Genomic DNA, 20,829 nt, shown 5'->3' on the forward strand with positions numbered 1-20,829 from the left:
TATTTTTACAGTTTTTTAATGGAAAAAAAGGAAATTTAAAACATCTAAGGAAAAATCAGAAAAATTGCAACTAATTGATTAATTATAAGAATTTTAGATACTACATCTAAGTTAAAGGAAGATTGAAAATAGGAAATTAATAATAAACATTTAGAGGCTATGCCAGAACTAAAGATAAATATTTTTAAAATGGAGCTTTGTCCCCCTGTCTCCTCTCATTTGTCTTTGGCCTAAAGCCCACTTTATTTTCAAATAAATAAAATTCTGTATAAAAAAGACGGTTACCACGGCTTGCTTTGGACAAAGCATAGAAGGCAAAGAGACCCCATACTGCATCTAAGATTCTCACTTATAAAAAAGTGACCCTCTGCTGATTAAATGGGAAAAGAGCGTATCTAACGGTATACTACTGCTAACTAAGCTGAGCTCTTTCTTAATTAAACTTTTCTTACATCTTGAAAGATTAGAGATGTAAACTTTTTATTTTGGTGTCTGAATGTATCTTGATCTATTTTATTTGCTTCACGTCTCTTCATGACAGTTGTTTTCAAGTAATTGTCTGTATATGCCCCCCCCACCCCCTCCACCTCCCACCCCTACCTCCCAACTCTCTATGTAGCCCTGGCTGTCCTGGAACTCACTATGTAGACAAGGCTGGTCTCGACTACATATAAATCCACCTGCCTCTGGCTCTTGAGTGCTAGGATTAAAGGTGTACACCACTACATCTGGCTGTCATATGTCATTGTTTTTTTTTTTGTAATAAGAAAAAAAAAACTGGAAAAAAAAGAAGAGAGAACTGAATAATAAAATCTCTGGTCACTTCATTTATGCATGATTTATTTATTTAAAATTATAAAGTACTGTGCATGTGCACGCGGTACATGTGTGCACGTGGGACTGATGCCATGGTCTTCCTTGATTGCATGTCACCTCATCTACTGAAGTAGGGTGTCTGTCTCCCCTTTGAGCTCAGAGCTTGCTGATTCAGCTATTCTGGGGACCCAGCTCTCAGCCTCTTGAGAGCACTGGGACACAGGTGCGTCACGAGGCCTAACCGGACAATGAGCGCTTTATCATTTGCCACCTCCCCAGCCCCATCATCACGTATGAAAGAAAACCAACTAGCGGTGAACGTGAGACGTATGGGTGCCTAAGATGTAGATAGGCCGAGCCCTAAAAGGATCACTTAGATCACCCTTGTGAAGATCAGGTCACATTGCAGAACAGAGGGGAGGGCGGTATGGAAGAGCCGGTGAAAGGCTACAAACCGCCGTTCTCTGGAGTAGATAAAACCCATCACAATTGTGAACTCAGAGAAACTGCAGTTACATGCCCAGGGTCCACACAAGACTGACTCTATCTCCAATCAGCCAAGGAAGGGGAGGGGGCTCCTGGGACCCCACCCTTGACCTCAGGACTATGCGTAGGTTTGTGCTGCTTTCAACTCTGGTCACAGGCGCTTGCTTTTATTTTCCAGTGAGTAGAGAGGTTAGTGAAGAAATTCATAACTGGTCACAGTGCTAAAAATAGATGGCTGTTGTGTGCTTAGGCCTAAATCCCCCCCCACCCCCCGCCCACGACTGTAAGGCTCAAGGAAGGTCACGGAAGAGAGAACAGAAAGAGTGTGGGCGCTGGAGGGTGGGTGGGGGTGTGTAAAATGCTGTCTTCTGAACATGACATAGCTCTTGCCTTTGTGACCGCACAGCTGTGGGCACCTACTTGGGATTAAGGCATGGGTGGGGGAGGGGCTCGTGAAGGCCCACCCTCAGCTGAGCCGCTATTGGGAGTCAATGACTGCTGGGGAGGGAGAATCATTTCTGTTTGGCGGGAGGGTGCTGCTGGCAGGTGACCCACGTTCCAGGGGATGGACCTACAGCCATGGGCATGTGGCTGTACTACTTGAACTCAGTGGATTTTTTTTTTTTTTTTTAATGGACTATGATGGTGGAAGGGGAGTATGCTGAGGAATGTCTGAGGAGCAAAAGGGTTTGGCATGGATATGACCAAGATACGTTGTATACATATATAAAACTGTCGATGAGTAAAAATACTGTGGAAATTTTAGATTTTATTTGTTTAGTAATCAAGGGTAGTAAGTGAACCAATTGACACGAGGACATCACGTGTGTATTAGACGTCAAGTATGTCTAATATACATAAAAACTTTTATTAGATTAATTGCTATAGATTTCTTTTCCAGGAACACTCTTTTTGTTGTTGTTGTTGTTTTTAAAGTATTTTATTGCATTAGTAATTAATTGTGTGTTGAATGCACGGTGTGTATACATTAGTGTCCGTGCACTGCCAACATGGAGAGGTCCAAGGATAATTTGCAGGGATTGGTTCTCCCACCATGTAGGCCCCAGAGTTTGAACTCAGGCCCTCAAGCTTGGCAGCAAGTGCCTTCTCCTTTTGAGGCAGTTTGCCTGCCCACAGTTGGGTGCTGGCCTGCCCACAGCTGGGTGCTTGCCTGCTCACAGCTGGGTGCTTGCCTGCCCACAGCTGGGTGCTTCCCTGCCCACAGCTGGGTGCTTGCCTGCCCACAGCTGGGTGCCTGCCTGTTCACAGCTGGGTGCCTGCCTGCTCACAGCTGGGTGCTTGCCTGCCCACACCTGGGTGCTTCCCTGCCCACAGCTGGGTGCTTCCCTGCCCACAGCTGGGTGCTTGCCTGTTCACAGCTGGGTGCTTGCCTGCTCACAGCTGGGTGCTTGCCTGCTCACAGCTGGGTGCTTCCCTGCCCACAGCTGGGTGCTTGCCTGCTCACAGCTGGGTGCTTGCCTGCCCACACCTGGGTGCTTCCCTGCCCACAGCTGGGTGCTTCCCTGCCCACAGCTGGGTGCTTGCCTGCCCACAGCTGGGTGCTTGCCTGTTCACAGCTGGGTGCTTGCCTGCTCACAGCTGGGTGCTTGCCTGCCCACAGCTGGGTGCTTCCCTGCCCACAGCTGGGTGCTTGCCTGCCCACAGCTGGGTGCTTGCCTGCCCACAGCTGGGTGCTTGCCTGCCCACAGCTGGGTGCTTCCCTGCCCACAGCTGGGTGCTTGCCTGCTCACAGCTGGGTGCTTCCCTACCCACAGCTGGGTGCTTGCCTGCTCACAGCTGGGTGCTTGCCTGCTCACAGCTGGGTGCTTGCCTGCCCACAGCTGGGTGCTTGCCTGCCCACAGCTGGGTGCTTGCCTGCTCACAGCTGGGTGCTTGCCTGCCCACAGCTGGCTTTCACATGGGCGGCAAGGGCCCTGACTCCAGTCCTCATGTTCATGGCAAGTGCTGTTCCCACTGAGCCATGTTCCACTTTGCTGGCCACATTCACTAACTAGAACGTTAACAATGTAATAAGGTGACACTAATGTAATACGTATTTTACTTACTTTATTTTTTTCTAAACCCAAGGCTCAGAGATAAATTTATTGCCCCAAATATCTTATAAAAGAGAAACTGCCTTGAGCTGGATGTGGTGGCGAACACCTTTAATCCCAGCACTCGGGAAGCAGAGGCAGGTGGATCGCTGTGAGTTCGAGGCCAGCCTGGTCTACAAAGTAAGTCCAAGACAGCCAAGGCTACACAGAGAAACCCTGTCTCAAAAAACCAAAACCAAACAAACAAACAAATAAAAGAGAAACTGCCTTTACTACGCAATGAAGCACATTAGGATGGTCTGGAACCTTCACGTGCCCTATTATGGCGTTAATCCCGTTAAACAGGGGTTTTTTTTTTTTTGTTGTTGTTATTGTTGTTTTTGTCTTTTGGGTTTTGGAGACAGGGTTTCTCTGTGTAGCCTTGGCTGTCCTGGACTCACTTTGTAGACCAGGTTGTCCTCAAACTCATAGAGATCCTCCTGCCTCTGCCTCCCCTAGTGCTGGGATTCAGGCGTGTGCCACTGTCCCTGGCTGGTTAGACAGGTTTTAAATGACTTTTTAAAATGCAATTTTATGCAGAGGAAACTAACCGCATCCTGGTTGGTATTGTTCATTAGTATTATATTGTCTTTAATTTCATTAGGAAAAGGAAATTTAAATATATATTCATCACTTTATATTTATAAGAGCTTTAATAAAATCTTATAATTATTTGCACATTATGACTATTCCTGGCCCTGATGACCTGAGTTCCATCTCTAGGCCCTACATGGTGAAAGGGGAGAACTAACGCTGCCAAACTGCCCTCTGCCCTCCACATGAACAACAAATGAACAAACTCAGTAAAAATTCTGGTGTGTCTATACTGGAGAAATAAGCCTCCCAGTGAGAACTCACTTGATACACTCAGGAAAAACAAGGAAAACTCTTTAATAATCATGCGGGACTGGTTCTGGCTGATGCACAAAAGGGAGTCAGTCCTGAACAAAACCCAAATCAGTTTATACAGCGCCACAGCCCCACAGCCCCACACCCCCACCCTCCCATACCACCCCCACCCCTACAGCCCCACAGCCCCACACCCCCCATCCCCCCACAGCTGCCCATCCCCCACCCCCCACAGCCCCACAGCCCACAGCCCCACCCCCTACAGCCCCACAGCCCACAGCCCCACAGCCCCACAGCCCCACACCCCCCATCCTCCCACAGCTGCCCATCCCCCACCCCCCACAGCCCCACAGCCCACAGCCCCACAGTCCCACAGCCCCACCCCCCACAGCCCCACAGCCCACAGCCCCACAGTCCCACAGCCCCACAGCCCACAGCCCCACAGTCCCACAGCCCCATACACCCACAGCCCCACAGCCCCACAGCCCCATGCTGCATCTGAGCAACTAAGCATGTTCCATGGAGACAGAAATTCCAAGGTGTGGTTGTTTGGAGAAACGGGGGGATTTACAATGTATGATATTGTCCCTGGCCATCCTGGCTTTCCCAGGCAGTTGTTAGCCAGGCCCATCCTGTCTGCCTGGCACAATTACACTCCTTGCTGATAGGAGAGCTGGGGGCGCACCTTCAGCTGAATTCTTCCTCGTGTGACTCAATATTTCCTGAACAAGCTTAGCAGATCTTTTATAACACATCACTGTACTATTCTCAGCTTCTCCTGTAGTGTGGCCACAAGTGTCTGTGACCCCAGTGCAGGGTGACAGAGACAAGCGTCTCACTGGAACTTGCTGGCCTGCTGAAAAGGTGAGGGCAAACTCCTGCCAGTGGAAAAGGGAGCTGAGAGGGAGGAGACCAACGGGGGGAGGGGTTACATCTACCCAGGCAGAAGTTGGGAGGGCCAGAAAAATGTTGCTCTAACTAGAACAACTTTTCCAGGGAAGTGAAGTGTGTGGGCTGCGCCAGCCCCCTCTGGACTCACTTCATCTCAATTCCCCACCATCCCTGCCTGAGTCACGCTGGCAACTTCCCTGCTGCTCTCTGGCCTCCTGACCACCTTTTTTCTCATTTGCTTCCTTGGTGACTCGGTAGCTGTTTCCGAGTTTGTTCAGAGCCTTGCTTCTGTTCTCTGGCCGTGAGCCACACATGCATGGCCCTTCTTTGGCTGATGGGTGAGCCTGGGTCCTGGAGAGGAGGGACTGGGTACTTGGTCCTAGTGAGCCAGGCCCCTGAGCTGGAAGCTGCGCTTGAGAGATCAGGGTCTTGGTTAGGAGAGAGACTTGGCGTTAAGGGAGGCAGAGGTGTGGGGCTTTGGGTCTGGGGTTTGGGGAGTGAGAGACTATTGAAGAGCCAATTTGGGGGAGAACCCAAGTGGTCCTGAGAGTGAGGCTAGTTGGCCTTGACAGCCCACAGATTTCTGATGTAGGCAGAGCTAGTACATTGCATGGTATATGCAGAATAGCCCTGTGGCATCCATTTTCCTCCCCTGGATTCTCCCTCATCAAAGCCCCAAGGAGAGAGATGGGAAAGCAGTGTCTTCAAGCCCTGAGGGTCACTCTGTGGAAACAGAGACCTGAAACTTAATGGTAAAAAGTGGTCCATAATCCAGGAGTCCTGCTCAAACTATGGCACCAGCCAAGGACAATATAGGCAGTAAACTTCGAACTCCTACCCAGATCTAGCCAATCGACAGGGCGTTTTCTAGCGTTGAGTGGAAAGTGGGGTCTGACTTTCATGGGAACTCTGGTGCCCCATTTTTGACCACGTCCCCTTGTTGGGGAGGCCTGGTGGCACTCAGAGGAAGGATAGCAGGCTACCAAGAAGAGACTTGATACCCTATGAACATATACAGGGGGAGGAAGTCCCCCTCAGTCACAGTCATAGGGGAGGGGAGTAGGGGGAAAGCAGGAGGGAGAAATGAGAGGATACAAGGGATGGGATAACAATTGAGATGTCATATGAATACATTAAAAAAAAGTGGTCCATGAACTGAGTGCAGGAGAGAAGAGGGATGAGTCTGGAGTCCAGGGCAGTGGTTCGGAGGTATTGAGTGTGGAAGAGAGACAATGGAGCAAGGAGCCTGTCAGATGCATGCTGGGAGGGAGGGCAGGTGGCGGTCAGGAGGGAAGAGGCCGTCTCTAAAGCTTGTTGCTCCTCCCTCCCCAGCATTCGCTTCTTCTCTTGCCTTCAACTTGGACACAGAGACAGTGACACGCTTCCACATGGAAGGCTCTGGGTTCAGACACAGTGTGGTCCAGTACGGCGGCTCTTGGTGAGGACTTGGCAGTCCCAGCAGTGTCCCATCCCTCCTCAGCCTTGCTCTCCTGTGGTATCACTGCAAACTTCTCCATTATGGGGTGTTCTGAGGGTTTCCCTGACAACAGGCCTTTGGGATAATTTCAGATAGCATTGACCGAATGCTTACCAAGTGCCAGGCACTGTGACCTGCAGCCCACAGCATTCATATAGATCTCGTTGTACATTTGCAAGAAACTTTCCATCAAACATATATTTACTAAATATCTAGATGCCAGCAGTGGAGGGCTCCTATTAGGACAGACCAAAACAGAAAAAAGACCTACCTACCCAGACCTTAAAATGAACCTTCGTTTTCCAGAGAGGTGGTGTCAGCTCTCTGCAGTGGCTCCTAACTGCAGCGCTCTCTGTCTTCCCATAGGGTGGTGGTCGGAGTGCCAAAGGAAATAAGGGCCACTAACCAAATAGGTGGCCTCTACAAATGTGGCTATCGCACGGGCAAGTGTGAGTCTATTCACCTTCTGGGTGAGCTCTGGGTCTCCTCAGGCCTAATGCTGAGCTCCTACCATGTAGGGGGCCTGTGTGGAGCCCAGGAGCCCCATTTCCCAGATGCAGCTCTGTCCATAAACTCAGTCTCAGACAAGCTCCTGGGCCTACCCATTGCACCCCGGTGCTGCCTCAGCCCCCCCTTATATGAGCAGGATGTCTGCTTCACTCGTGGGGCTTCCCTGTTAACCAGGTGGAGGTGAGACCCACACATCTCTCATATGATGCCTTCTGTCCTCAAGGATGACTATGTACATGTCTGTCTCCTTAGTGCCCCCACAGGCTGTGAACATGTCCCTGGGGCTGTCCCTTGCTGCTGCCACCAACACTTCCCGGCTGTTGGTGAGTGGCTTTGTGGGTAGGAACAGGGGCCTGGGGCTGCTGAGCTGGGCTATCACAGAGGCTAGAGGTGCAGGGGTTGCAGAATAGACCAGACCAGAGCAATCCCCATTCACCAAGCCCTTCCGTTCCAAGGCCTGTGGTCCTACTGTGCACCACACATGCAGAGGTTCTTCCTCGGTTTCATACTCACTCCGAGGCCGTTAGGGAAATAGGTGGGCAACCTTTACATGAATACCCTGTGTTTAGGCCCCACCACAAGAATTGTCAGAACACTTGTCTCTGTCTTTAGAGAGCATACAGAACAGGAAGGCTGGGAGGAGTGGTAGATACAGTTATAGAGGCCATGTATTTTGTTAGTGGCGCTTTTCTTCTTGGGTGTTTCCACCACCACTCTGTGGGGGAGTCAGAGAACACTGCGGTTAAGAGAGTCAACATTGCTGCTGCGCCAGAGGGTTGACTCCATTTTCTTGAGCTGGAAAAGCTTCTTGTGAAGAAAAATTCTGATATTATCCAGGAAGGGAATCCACACTGAAAACAAAAACAGAGACAGCGTGTGGCTCTTGCCAGGGATGACACTGAAAACACCTAACTGTAATGTGGAACTGGAGCCATTGTGACTCCATCGTGTCAATGGACTCCATCTTAGGCCTGTCTTTAGGCCTGTTCTCAAGGTAACTTCAGCTACTAGAAGAAACATAAACTGCTCCAGGAAAAGAGCCCCCTTAAGCCTGAGCTAATCAGGGGACAGCAGAAAAGTACCTAACATCCCCAGATGTTAAGCATTTTGTGGTCAGGCTTGACCAATCCCCTAGTGCCATCCCAAACCTTGATAAATGTCAACCAGTCCTGTAACTGCCAAACTCCCATTTTTTTTTTTTTAACCACAATAAAAATAACAGCAGTTCAGGACTCTCCTACTGATCCACTACTTCAGTGAGGTTTGAGAACTCTTGGGCTGAAGTTTAAGTAAAGTCCCCTTGTTTTTTATACTGCTTCATACTCCTGGTGGTCTTTGGGGATCTACTGATCTGGGCACAACAGTAACAAAAGTACAGTGTCACACTGACCAATAAGGATAGGTACTGGCCACAGACTATGGTTCTTTCCAAGCTGGACATGGGGAGGGACTGTTGCATGCCTTGCGGGAAGGGCTGGGCGGTCCACACAGGGGGAGAAGGCTCTCAGTCTCTTGCTCCTGGAACAGGAGATGCTTACATTTTTGTATCTACTTGAGCTAGCTTGAGGTAGATCGCTCACAGTTGTAGCCTCATTGAGAGACTCAAAGGCCTTGTCCACATCAGAGGACCAAGGAAGCTTTGTTCTCTGACACAGAGAGGACCCATGAGTCAGGCTGGGCTGTGATTGCCAGATGGAGGTAGGTGGAGGGTCCCGGGAAAGTGCATTCTCGTGGCCAGGAGCTCTTGTGAGTGCCCCTTGGAGAGTCACAGCAACATCCTTTCCTAGTGTGTCCAAGGCAAGACCAGAATATTGCGTTCTTGATTGATGGCTCCAGTAGCATCTCATCCGCAAATTTTAAAACAATGCTGAACTTTGTGAAAGCGGTGATGAGCCAATTCCAGTGACCCAGCACGCAGGTGAGTCCCCTGGGAGATGGGCATGGACCTGCAGGGCCCTCTGGGAAGGCTCCCAGGGCATGTTTGAGGAGTTCCCCCGGGGAATCTTAGCCTTCAGCCCGGTGTGCTTTTCTTAGTTCTCCCTGATGCAGTTCTCTAATAAGTTCTGGATACATTTTACTTTCAACGACTTCATCTCCACTTCAAGCCCTTTAAGCCTGTTGAGGTCTGTAAAGCAGCTGGGAGGGAGGGCGCACACAGCCACGGCTATCAAGCACGCCGTGTGAGTCCAGACTCCCTGTGCACCTTTCCCAGACCATCCCGGGATCCCTTTGGCCCTCGTTTGCTTTTTCCAAGAGATAAATGGGAAGAGACTGAAATGTAGCTAGTTTGGGGTGGAGGGCAGTTCTGAGTGGGAGTGGGGCCTCCTACAGGAAAGGCCATATCCTCGTTTTCACAAAGCCGCTAGAATTCAGTGTAGTTTTAACTCACAGACCTCTGGCCTCTCCTCTTTCTTGATAGAACACAACTGTTCACTTCCCAAAGCGGGGCTCGGGAAGATGCCACCAGGGTACTCATTGTCATCACCGATGGGATGAAACTAGGTGATTTCCTGGGTTATGATGACGTCATCCCCATGGCAGAAGCCGCAGGCATCATTCATTATGCAATTGGGGTAGGACACAACAATGGTTACCCACCATTTCCTCTTGTAACGTCCTCTTGAAGCAACTTCCTCTATAAAGGGTAGAAACCAGTCCTCTCATCTCTTTCTGCCTTAGGTTTATGGAGCCTGGGAAAGGTTCCTGCAGCCTGGGGACCTGGGACCCCATTGCTTCCACTCCCTAATGTCGTTTGAGCCTCATTTAGGAAGAATTCCCAAGGCCGACTGAAGAGTTCTTGGTGGGTGGCAGCACGTATAATGCCTTAGCCTCATTGTGGTAAAAGCATCCAGCAGAAACACTTAAGGGAGGAATGTCTGCTTTAGTTTGTTTTTCACTCCTTGAGAGTATTGCACATGTGTACAATGAGACGGGATGACACACATCCTCCATTTCCTATTTCTGCCACCTTGACTGTCCCCTGTGTCACCCAATTCCTTCCTTTCCTAACTTCCTGTGCATGGGCGTGGCCGTGTTGTCTATGCGAGCTTTGGAAACCCTGCTAGGAACCATACTCTCAGAGAAGGATGACCGCCAACGATGATCTGTAACTAGCTCTGTAGAATGGGTCTTGGATGTAATCTTCCCCATCTGTGTGGGACTTTGGGCTGGCTTGATCTTATGTGCGTCCTTTGATGACAACAGCCATGTCATATCCAGAAGACAGTCCTTCCCAGCACTCCCTCTTGTCCTCCAGCCCTTACACCCTTTCCTACCTCCTCTTCTGTGATAGAATGGTCTAGTTTGGCTCGCAGTTTCAGAGGGTCTCAGTCCACGATGGAGGAGAAGGAAGGGCGGAGTTAATGATGGTTGGAGTCACAGCTCTTCATATTGTAGAGGACCAGAAAAGAGGCTAGAGAGAGTGGTTGTGGGGTATCATTCCGAAGCTTGCCCCGAGTGACCTACTTCTGCCAGCTGAGCCTCACCCCACAAGTTGTTCAAAAACATGAACCGATAGGGAGTTCTCAGACTCGAGCAGTGTCGTTACACCCCCTTGTAGGCCCTAGGAGATTTTTCGTCCTCACGGGGTTGGTCTTTGCTGGGGACAGGTAGGAAAGGCTTTTTCCACTAAGGATTCTATACAAGAATTAAAGGACATTGTGTCGCTGCCTCCTTGTGAATACATTTTCAGCGTGGAGAACATTGATGCTTTGAAGGATATTCAGAGCCAGTTGCAGGAAAAGATCTTTGCCATTGAGGGTAAGTCAGCAATGAAGCCACCTGCCTCGGGAATCCTCGGGCATAGATAGGGTTTCCCTCTTTTGAACTTAGATCCTCGCGAACGAGGCGCCAGCCCTTGCTAGAGATGTTGGTCTCTGACCTTAGATTCTCCTAAGAAGCCTCCTTGAACCTGGGAAACGTTCTTTCTCCCCGAGAGCCAAGCATCATGCCTTCCCCAGGTACAGAGACAGCAAGCAGCGGCTCTTTTGCATTGGAGATGTCCCAGGAGGGTTTCAGCGCTGTGCTTATGCCTGTGAGTTGAGCCCCGTCAGGGCTGGTGATGGAGGCTGATGGCGGGGAGAGCAATGAGAAGTCAAGTGCTGACCAGATGGGCATGTGGAGCAAGGGGGAGTCTTCCTTTGGCTTAGGCAGGGCCTCTTGTTCAGCTCTGGCATCCTTTCCTCCCAGGATGGACCAGTTCTAGGGGGTGTGGGAAACTTCAGCTGGTCTGGAGGTGCCTTCCTATACCCCCCAAATATGAGGCCCACCTTCATCAATATGTCTCAGGAGAGTGTGGACATGAGGTATGCTTACCTGGGTAAGAAGAGGCTGGTGGGGTCAGGGTTTAGGAGTGCGGGGGTGGGGTGGGTGGGCCGAGGGGGAGGGGGAGGTATTGGAAGGGTGGGTCGAGCTATCTGAAGGCAGGAGAAGCCTTGGTGCTGAGTTCTGAGCCCCTCAGGTTACTCCACCACACTGGCCATTTGGAAGGGGGTCCACAGCCTGGTCCTGGGGGCCCCTCGCCATCAGCACACGGGGAAGGTCGTCATCTTTACCCAGGAATCCGGGCAATGGAAGGCCCAGTCTGAAGTCAGAGGGACACAGGTTGGTATGGAAGAAACCAGAGTGGAGCATGAGAGTGGGCAGTGTGGCCAGGGTGAAGAAGGAGGAGATGAAGGGGTCTGGGGGCCCACGGAAGAGGCTACGGTGCTGGGGGAGAGGCCTAGAGTGGGTGTCTTTAGGTGACTTCAGGCTTGTCCCATCAGATTGGCTCCTACTTTGGGGCCTCCCTCTGTTCTGTGGACATGGATAGAGATGGCAGCACTGACTTGGTCCTGATTGGTGCCCGCCATTACTATGAGCAGACCCGAGGCAGGCAGGTATCAGTGTGCCCCATGCCCGATGAGGTGAGTGCCGAAGGGTCCTGGCTGGTGGCATCTGGTGTGGGAAGGGCTGCCGAAGTTGGGTCTGACATGGGCTTTGCTCTGCAGAGGAGCAGGTGGCAGTGTAAGGCCACTCTCCGTGGGGAGCAGGGCCATCCTTGGGGCCGCTTTGGGGCGGCTCTGACAGTGCTAGGGGACATGAATGGGGACGGTCTGATAGACATGGCTATTGGTGCCCCTGGAGAGGAGGAGAACAGAGGCGCCACCTACGTATTTCACGGAGCCTCAAAACTGGACATCGCTCTCTCGCCCAGCCAGGTGAGGCCCGGCCACTGTCTCCCAAGACTCCCGAAGCTTCCTCTTTGCTTTTCATTTCTTTCACAAAAATTCCCTTCTGTGACTTCATTTATTTCTTGGCTAAGCACTGAGCATTTTGCAGCTGGCGAAACCTGTGCGATTGGACATGAAAAGACTGACCACTGAATGCCCTGCCTCGTCCTAAGACTTAAGACTTGAACAGTTTCCAGGCTGTAGGTGGCAGCAACTTGTGCTGGGTATAGGAGTCGGGTGGGGAACCTTTCTCATAATTGCAACTTGGTAAGTGGGAGGTTTGGTGTAAGCTAGGGAGGTTCTGGTCTTTTGACTCCGCTGCCTTCAGTCTCTAAGTGTCTCTCTGCTGTTCACCAGCTTCCGGTCTAGCGTCCTTGCTATGCTGGCTTCAGCATCCCTTCATCTCCTTGAATGCTATTTAATTTCATTCCATTCCTGTAATTGGTGTTACTCCCAGGTACCTAGGGAGCCCTCCGCACAGCAGAACAGGGTTCCCTTAGAAGGCACGGCTGCTTTGATTAGCAAGCATTAAAGCGGTCAAATAGGCAGGCGTCTCGGCTCATCTTTCTCCAAAGAAGATTTTTTTTTTTTTTTAAATCAAAGGCCAATAAACACACAAAGATGCTGAATGCTTGAAATTGTTACTCATGAGGTACAGACGGAGCACCACGGTGAAGTGTAACCGCACCCTCATCAGCACAGCAGGAGTCACGAGGACCACTGTTTACCAGGAGGAGCACAGCGTAGCACACACAGGCAATGGGAGTATGAAAAAAACGATGTGGCTATTTTGAAACATTGTGCTAATTTCTCACAAGACGTCATATGATCAGACGAATCTAGCGCAAGAGAACTGGAAAACATGTCCTCACAAAAACTACATAGAGCGATCTTTGAAGCATTATTCATGACTAATAGATGAAAGGTAGAGGCAGCCCATATGGCCAGCTGCCCTGGAGAGCAGCTATTGTATGGTTACATTTATATAAAGGTCTCTGATAGGCAGATCTATAGAGACAGCAAGTAGATTACTGGTTGCTTACGTTTGGCCATAAAGGGAAATGACAGGCATGGGGTGACTGCTAACAGGTGTCAGATCTCTTTTTGAGGTGATAAAATGTTCTAAAATTGTTGGTGGAAATGGTTTCACAGCTCTAAACGTATAAAAGCCACAGACGTGTGAGGTGAATTGAACGGTATATTGTGAACATTAAAAGTATTACTTATTATGTATACAGTGCTCTGACTGCATGTATATCTACAGGCCAGAAGAAGGTATTAGATCACATGATAGATGGTTGTGAGCCACCATGTAGTTGCTGGGAATTGAACTCAGGACCTCTGGAAGAGCAGCTGGTGCTCTTAACCTCTGAGCCATCTCTCCAACTCACTATGTGAACATTCAAAAAGGCTTGTGCCATCCTTCAGAAAAGCACAGGGAGGAGCCCCGTAGTTCCACCAGTGACTGCAACACTGGCCAGGCCACCCTTGCGTATTGAGATTGAATTCAAGAGTACTAAGAGATAAGTGAGACCTCCTCCCTCCTCTGTTTCCTTCTCCTTCCTGGCTGCCATTCTGTGGGCAGCTTTGGTCTTCCACAGCCTGCCTGCCACAAGCCAGAACAATCCTTCCTCCTTCTGTTGTTTAGTCAGGATGTAGTCAGAATGAGGAGAGGTCTACACTACCCCCTGCCGCCCCCCCAACCCCGCATGTTCACCTATAGAATGAACTAGGCACACCTAGCTGCAGCTGCCAGGATTGAGTCTGTGTGCTCAGATTACCAGCCAGCACACCACTGTGGCTATGTTCCTGAAAGCTGCGGCAGTTACAACGGTGAATGCAGTCTAACAGCCGAAGGAGACCCGAAGGCTCTCAGAGAGAAGAACTGAGGGTGTGCCCAGTTCACACCCGTCTGTAGCCTCTCTCTGCCAAAAGGTCTGATGGATTTACATCAATTACAAATGTCCCTGGGGTTCTGGCCATGGGCCTTTCCAGGGTCACCGGCCCTTAGGGACTGTCTCCCTCCTCATCCCATCACACACCTTTTCTGTGTATGGGTGCTTTGCCATCATGGCAGATGGCATGTGGGAGCACATGTAAGAAGCGGGAATTAGCGGCAAGAGAGGAAGCCAGGGAGAGCAGAGTAGGGCTGGTCTTGCTCTGATACAGCGTCTCACCATGTGACCCAGACTGGACTTGAACTAGAAATCCTTCTCTTTCGTGCCTTCCAAGTGCTGGGATTATAGTCATATGTCCCCACGCCTAGTCAACAGAGGTCTTGTTCTTTTATAATATTTCTGTGAACTAGATGAACTCTATAAGATCTACTTAATGTCTTGGGCAGTGTCTTAGTTAGGGTTTCTCTTGGTGTGATAAAACACCATGGCCCAGAGCAACCTGGGTAAGAAAGGGTTACAGCTTTCCCCAGCCCACTTCAGTTTTCAGGTCCACATCACAGACCATCACTGAGGGAAGAAGTCAGGACAGGAACTCAAACAGGGCAGGAACCTGGAGGCAGGAGCTGACACAGAGGGTATGGAGGGGTGCTGCTTGCTGGCTTGCTGGCTTGCTGGCTTGCTGGCTTGCTCTCCGTGGCTTGTCCAGCCTACTTTCTTGCAGAACCCAGGACCACCAGCCCAGCGATAACACTGTGCGCTTGTGCGACCCCACCCCAATCTATCATCAACCTAGAAAATGCACTATAGATGTGCTTTCAGACCAGTTATATGAAGGTATTTTCTCTAAATTTTCTTCTTCCCACATGCCTCTAGTTTGTCTCAAGTTGGCATGAAACCTAGTCAGCACAGAGCGCGTGGCCATCAATAATACAGTTCTATTGGACTGTTTGGCAAAACCTGTAACACTCAAATAGAAAACAAACCATGGCTGAACGGTAGCATCATTTCATTCAGTCTTTCTTTTCTTCTGGACAGAGGATTTCAGGACCCCAGCTCTTTTCCGGCCTTCAGTATTTTGGGCAATCACTGAGTGGGGGTCAGGACCTCACCCAGGATGGACTGGTGGACCTGGCTGTGGGGTCCAAAGGACACGTGCTGCTGCTCAGGTGGACACACTTTCCCCAGACACTCCACATCCATCCTGGGTCCCGACTAGGACCCTTCTTCCTAACTGGAGGTTGCGGTCCCATTGGCCAAGACTGTCTCCTCAGCTCAGTGTTCTGCCAACAGGACCAGACCGATTCTAGGAATGTCATCGGCTATACGCTTCACATCTGCAGAGATTGCCAGGTCTGTGTTTGAGTGTCGGGAGCAGGTGGCCTCTGTCCAGGCACTGGGCGATGCCACTGTGTGCCTCTTTACCTATGAAAGTCCCAAGACCCAACAAGGTGAGTCTCTTCCCTTGGACCCTGACCTTGGAAAGCCTCCAACCCAGGAATTCTGTCTGAGGATGGAATTTCCGGCCCTGACAATCTTCCTTGTGTTCCACTTTCCCTGACAGGTGACCTCCAAAGCTCTGTCACCTTTGACCTGGCCCTAGACCCTGGTTGCATGAGTCCCCATGCCACCTTCAAGGATACACAGACCCAGACTCTGACTCGAGTTAAAACCCTTGGTCTGAACAGGCACTGTGAGACTGCGAAGTCGCTTCTCCCAGTGAGATGACTGCAGATGGCTTGTGGGAACAGTTGTGGGTAGAGGCCATTTGAGGACCGCTTTCAGGTTTGGCAAAGAGAACAGAGCATGTTCTGAGCTTATTCTAGCGGCTGCAGCTCCGGGTCTGGCATGTGGGTGATCTATAACACCTGTTAGCTAAATAAGTGAATAAAAGACTATGGCTAGTTGCAGTTGCCCAGGGGTCACCCAGATGGAGCTTGGGGGAGCTGTGTGGCCTCAGGCCGGCTCATACAAGCATTTATTGAGCATATACTTATGGCTCCTCCTGAGACATACTCACAGCAGGGGGCAAAGCAGTCAATTCTCATTGGGGAGTTCCCCAATGGTGATGGGGGCGGGGGGGACCCAGAACAAACAAATGTCTACCTATTGAATGTCAGGTAGAGATAAATGCTACAAAGAGAGAGAAAACCAGAGAACAGAAAAGTCTCTCATGAAGAGCCATTGAATGAATTGAGACAGTTGTGTGGGGAGGGTGTGAGTGTGTGTGTGTGTGTGTGTGTGTGTGTGAAAGCTACAGGCACTTATTGAGCACAGATAGGATTGTGCTAAGCCCCCTTACATATGCAGAGATGGGACGCCCGCAGTAAGTATGCAAGAAACTTTGAAATCACCCTTCAAACGCACCTCCTCTAGGTGGAGGACTCAGTGACGCCTATCATTTTCCGTCTCAACGTCTCTCTTGCGGGTCTGCCCATCCCTTCCTTACAAAACCTGCAACCCGTGCTGGCTGTCAATGAGCAAACGTACCTCACGGCCTCTGTGAGTCTGTTGTTATTTGTGACATCGGGGCTCAAGAGGGACACAGAGGCAGGCTGTCCTTTTGGGGAGGATACTTATTAGAAGAGTTATTAACAGCATGAACAGATACCAGCATGGTGGGGGCTCTGGGGAGAGTTCGTGCCCACAAGACCCATTCTTACTGAGCTCAGCGAATGGAAAGGTTTAGCGCCATCTACTGGTGGTTGGTGAGTACTTCACAGCATGGACCTGATTTCTGGGCAGTGAGGACATCTGGGATCCTTGTTGTGGGAAAAGAACGCGCACCTACAAGGATGTGGGGGAAGTGAGAGGCGGGACACACCTAGCTGAGGTTGTGCTCTGATGTCCTGGGGTTTGGCAACCTGAACTTGCCAACTTCCTCTCGGGAAGTAAGAATAGAGCCGGCCATTTTGCGGAAGCCCGGAAGCTGGGATCTGCTAGGGAGCTAGAGAGTCCCAGGAGGCTCTGGTAGAGAGGGAGCCTGCCATTTCCTTCTCACTGGCTGTTAGTAAGAGGCTGCCCTGTGTGGGCGTGGCTTGAGCAGCCTGTGGCCCCAGACCTAATTCCCATGTCGCCCCCTTTCTCAGCTTCCCTTTGAGAAGAACTGTGAAGCTGACCACATCTGCCAGGATGACCTCGGCATCGTTTTTGGCTTCTCAGAGTGAGCTCTCATTTCCTGGATCTTCCCCCAGAGGCCAGCCTCCCTCCCAGGATCTGGGGCTCAGAACCTGGGCATCTCTTGCCTGTCTTTCACCATGCTACCCTGCAGTTCATCCCCAGCCGCAGGCTATATCACTTCCTCTTCCTTCCCGACACCCAGCTTGACGACCCTGGTGGTGGGAAGTGACCTGAAGATGAATGCAGACGTGACAGTGTCTAATGATGGAGAAGATTCCTATGGGACCACAGTCACTGTGTTCTACCCCGTGGGTCTGTCCTTTAGACGGTTGCAGAAGGCCATGTATTCCTTCGGGGGAAGGAAGAGGTGAGCGGGCTGTGAAGTATAGACCCGGGTGGCCATTGCTTAGCAGCGTCTGGTGGGTGGGTCAAGAGATCTTAGCTTGTCTTGATTGGATGGTGGGGTTGTAGTGCCTGAGTTTTGTACTTTGGGCACCGTGGTTTGAAGACACTGGATATGAGAAATGAGTTCCAGAGCCAGCAAGGCAAGGTCACTTGCCACCAAGCCTAACGACCCAGAAACCACATGCCCCGCAAGGTATCTTGTTAGACGTCTGCCTCTGGTTCCCTAAAGCTCCTCCCTGAGGTCACAACCCAGGCATACTGTCCCTTGTCTGTCTTTGGCCTCCTGTCCTGTGTGCATGCACTATGTGTTCTTTTTCTGGGACCGAGTCTTGCTGGGCTGAAACTCACTATGTAGCCCAGGCTGGTCTTGAGTTCACAGTCCTCCTGAACCAGCCTCCAAAATGCCAAGAATATAGGCCTATACCACCAAGATGGGCAAATACTTGAAAATATTATAAAATAAAGCAATGAACTTATTGGCTACTCTGGCCTGGGGCTTGCCAGACATTTTTTTCTGTGAAGGTTGGATGGGAATACCTAAGCTACACAGACCAAATTGCCTCTGCCCCAGACAGTCAGCTCTATCCTTGGTACATGAGAGCAGCTGCTGACATGGTTCGGGAAGACAGAACTCGGACCAGTAAGAGTTTTAAAAAACAGATCCCCTCCCCCTAAATTTTTATTGTTAAATCAATTTCAAACATTTACTAAAGTGGTCAGAGTGAAGCAAAGCTTCCTAAGATCACCACCAAAAGTATCAGCAATGACCAACACCCTGAACCAATCACTTCATCTGTTTCTCTGTCTCCGAGCCAATGTCTCATTTAGCCCAAGCTGGCTTCAAATTCAAGTAGCCAAGGCTTGCCCTGCTTTAACTTCCCCAGTGCTGGGATCACAGGTATATACCACCGCACCTGACCTTGCTTTTGTTCACTGAAATGTTTTCTTTTTTTAAATAATTTGTTTATTTTTATTTTATGTGCATCAGTGTTTTGCCTTCATGTATGTCTTTGTGAAGGTGTCAGATCTTGGAGTTACAGGCAGTTGTGAGCTGCCATGTGGGTGCTGGGAATTGAACCTGGGTCCTTTGGAAGAGCAGTCAGTGCTCTTAACCGCTGAGCCATCTCTCCAGCCCCTCATTGAAATGTTTTCAAACAAGTATTACACACCGGACCATTGCTTTCTCTTCATTTCATTTCTCTTAGTAGTTCTGAACAGCAGCAACATCTCATGTGACCCCAAGGTTGCCATGACAACCAATGAAGTGAACTATTCTTAGTGTTTAGAGCATAGTCAAACTTCCCTAATTCTCTGCCTTACTTGAGTGGAAGTTTAAACTTTAATCTCTGTAGGCCTGCCATATCTCTCCAGCCAGCATCCCTGAGTGGGAGCACACTTTAATTACTTATGAAAAACGAGCCAGGAAAGCGATTCCCAGAGTGTGAGCAGTGACAGTGTTCCTAGACACATCTACCCAATGTGGTGCATGAGTCTTTGTTGGATATTGATCTTTAACCAGTAAGCAGTTCAGGAGACAACTCAGGAAAATGGAACATGGCCACTATGTTAGGAGTCTTGGTCAACTCGGTTGTGTGTGATTTGTTAGATCTTGTGGTTATATTAAAAATAACCTTGCTGATGTTGAGTAGACACTGACATATATTGGGATAGAATAATATGCTGTGTAAAAAGAACTTTAAGTTATTAAGAAACAGGAAAATCTGGGTGGGTGGGGACAATATGGAGATGTTGGAAACCTCTGCTGAGTGGTAGGAATAGGGGCTGAGAGTCCACTCTCTCTACTTTGAGCATGTTCGAAATTATCCTAATAAAAGTCTTTAAAAGTAACAAGAAGCTTTGTGTGCTGGCTCATGCCTAATCCTAATGTTTGGAGCCTGAGGCAGGAGGATCACCATGAGTTTGAGGCCAGATTCGCCCATCTAGTGAGTTCCAGAACAGTCTAGACTACAAAACAACAAGAGAACAAAAACCCACAAGAAATGAAGGGTGTGTGTGTGTGGAGGCTCTAGTGAGTAGAGCGTTCCACGCTATAGGAAGTTTGACCAGATGTCTGTCCTCAAGCATTAAGATTTCCAGGGAACTAAGTCCTCAGATCCAAGAGTCTCCCTGGAACACTGACGAGCACACCTATCTCCTGAGCGCTTTTGGCCTTGTTTTTCACTAGGATCAGCGGCAGTACACCCTGCACCTCACATGTGACAGCACCCGAAACAGGAGTCAGAGCCTCTGGAGCACCAGTTGCAGCAGCAGCCATGTCATTTTCCTTGGAGGTGCACAGGTCAGCCTGGCTTCTGCCCACCCTGTCCTCTGTCCGGATCCTGCCTCACATTCCAACCCTTATACCCCATACTCCTCCGCTGTCCCCAGTGACAATGGCATACCCAAGACCAGAAAGACCACCTTCCATTTGGAGCTCCCAGTAAAGCATGCTGTGTACACCATGGTCAGCAGGTACACTCTCCTGGGCCTCAGAATGCTTCTTCTTTACTTGAAAACAGTGTATGCAAGAGTCACCACTGACCATCTGGGATAGCTCAGGTGTTACTGTCCTTTCTGGTGGGGCATAATGCCACGCTCTGTGCGTATTCATCAACGGATGTTTGTTATGGACTGGTTACGCCAATAATTATCATAATCATTACAGCATATGTTTAATACAGGTCTCAAAAGGTGTCGGAAACCCACGAGATTTCCTTGGGTTCTCTAGGGCTCCGGGAGCTCTTGTCTTTGTCTTTGACATTCTCATAGCCTAACTGGAGAGCGAGGCTACTGTACCCAAGCTAGAATCTCACCAAGTGCTCTTCTTTGGCTCTGTACCCTGGGTGGCATGGCGTGTCAATCAGATCGCTCTCGCTACAAGAAAATGAAGCGACCCACAAGTGAAAAGGGCTCATTTTGTCTCACAGTTTGGAGGCTTCGGTCCATGGTTCGTTGGCCCGATGCTTTGGCTCTGTGGGGATGCAGGTTGCACCATAGAGGACTCTCTCCTGTCACGGCAAAGAGGCAAAGAGATGGCAGAGGTTGGAGTTATGGCTTTGTGGTCTCCTTTGGGGCAC

At 50.0% G+C, this 20,829-nt stretch overlaps 2 protein-coding genes across 2 annotated transcripts in view; both read left to right on the forward strand.

Moving 5' to 3' along the window:
• The first annotated feature begins 1,064 nt into the window (after positions 1-1,064).
• LOC127190169 (integrin alpha-X-like) lies at positions 1,065-20,526 on the forward strand. The gene is given in 24 exon segments (XM_051147189.1): positions 1,065-1,143; positions 6,468-6,573; positions 6,979-7,082; positions 7,375-7,445; positions 7,578-7,622; positions 8,721-8,790; positions 8,886-9,040; positions 9,157-9,302; positions 9,542-9,695; positions 10,731-10,881; positions 11,082-11,155; positions 11,311-11,440; positions 11,582-11,724; positions 11,886-12,026; positions 12,111-12,320; positions 15,266-15,396; positions 15,521-15,678; positions 15,792-15,946; positions 16,604-16,729; positions 17,317-17,390; positions 17,550-17,674; positions 17,677-17,714; positions 19,938-20,224; positions 20,481-20,526. Coding segments are annotated over 24 exon segments (2,919 nt in total).
• Positions 20,527-20,600: 74 nt separating this feature from the next.
• Positions 20,601-20,829, forward strand: part of LOC127190170 (integrin alpha-D-like) — a 50,101-nt gene continuing 49,872 nt past the window's right edge. Inside the window, exon 1 of the mRNA XM_051147190.1 lies at positions 20,601-20,652. Coding sequence (XP_051003147.1) covers positions 20,601-20,652 — 52 coding nt within the window. The remainder of the gene's footprint in view (positions 20,653-20,829) is intronic.

Source organism: Acomys russatus, chromosome 5, assembly GCF_903995435.1.
Source record: "Acomys russatus chromosome 5, mAcoRus1.1, whole genome shotgun sequence".
NCBI classification, from domain to species: Eukaryota; Metazoa; Chordata; class Mammalia; order Rodentia; family Muridae; genus Acomys; species Acomys russatus.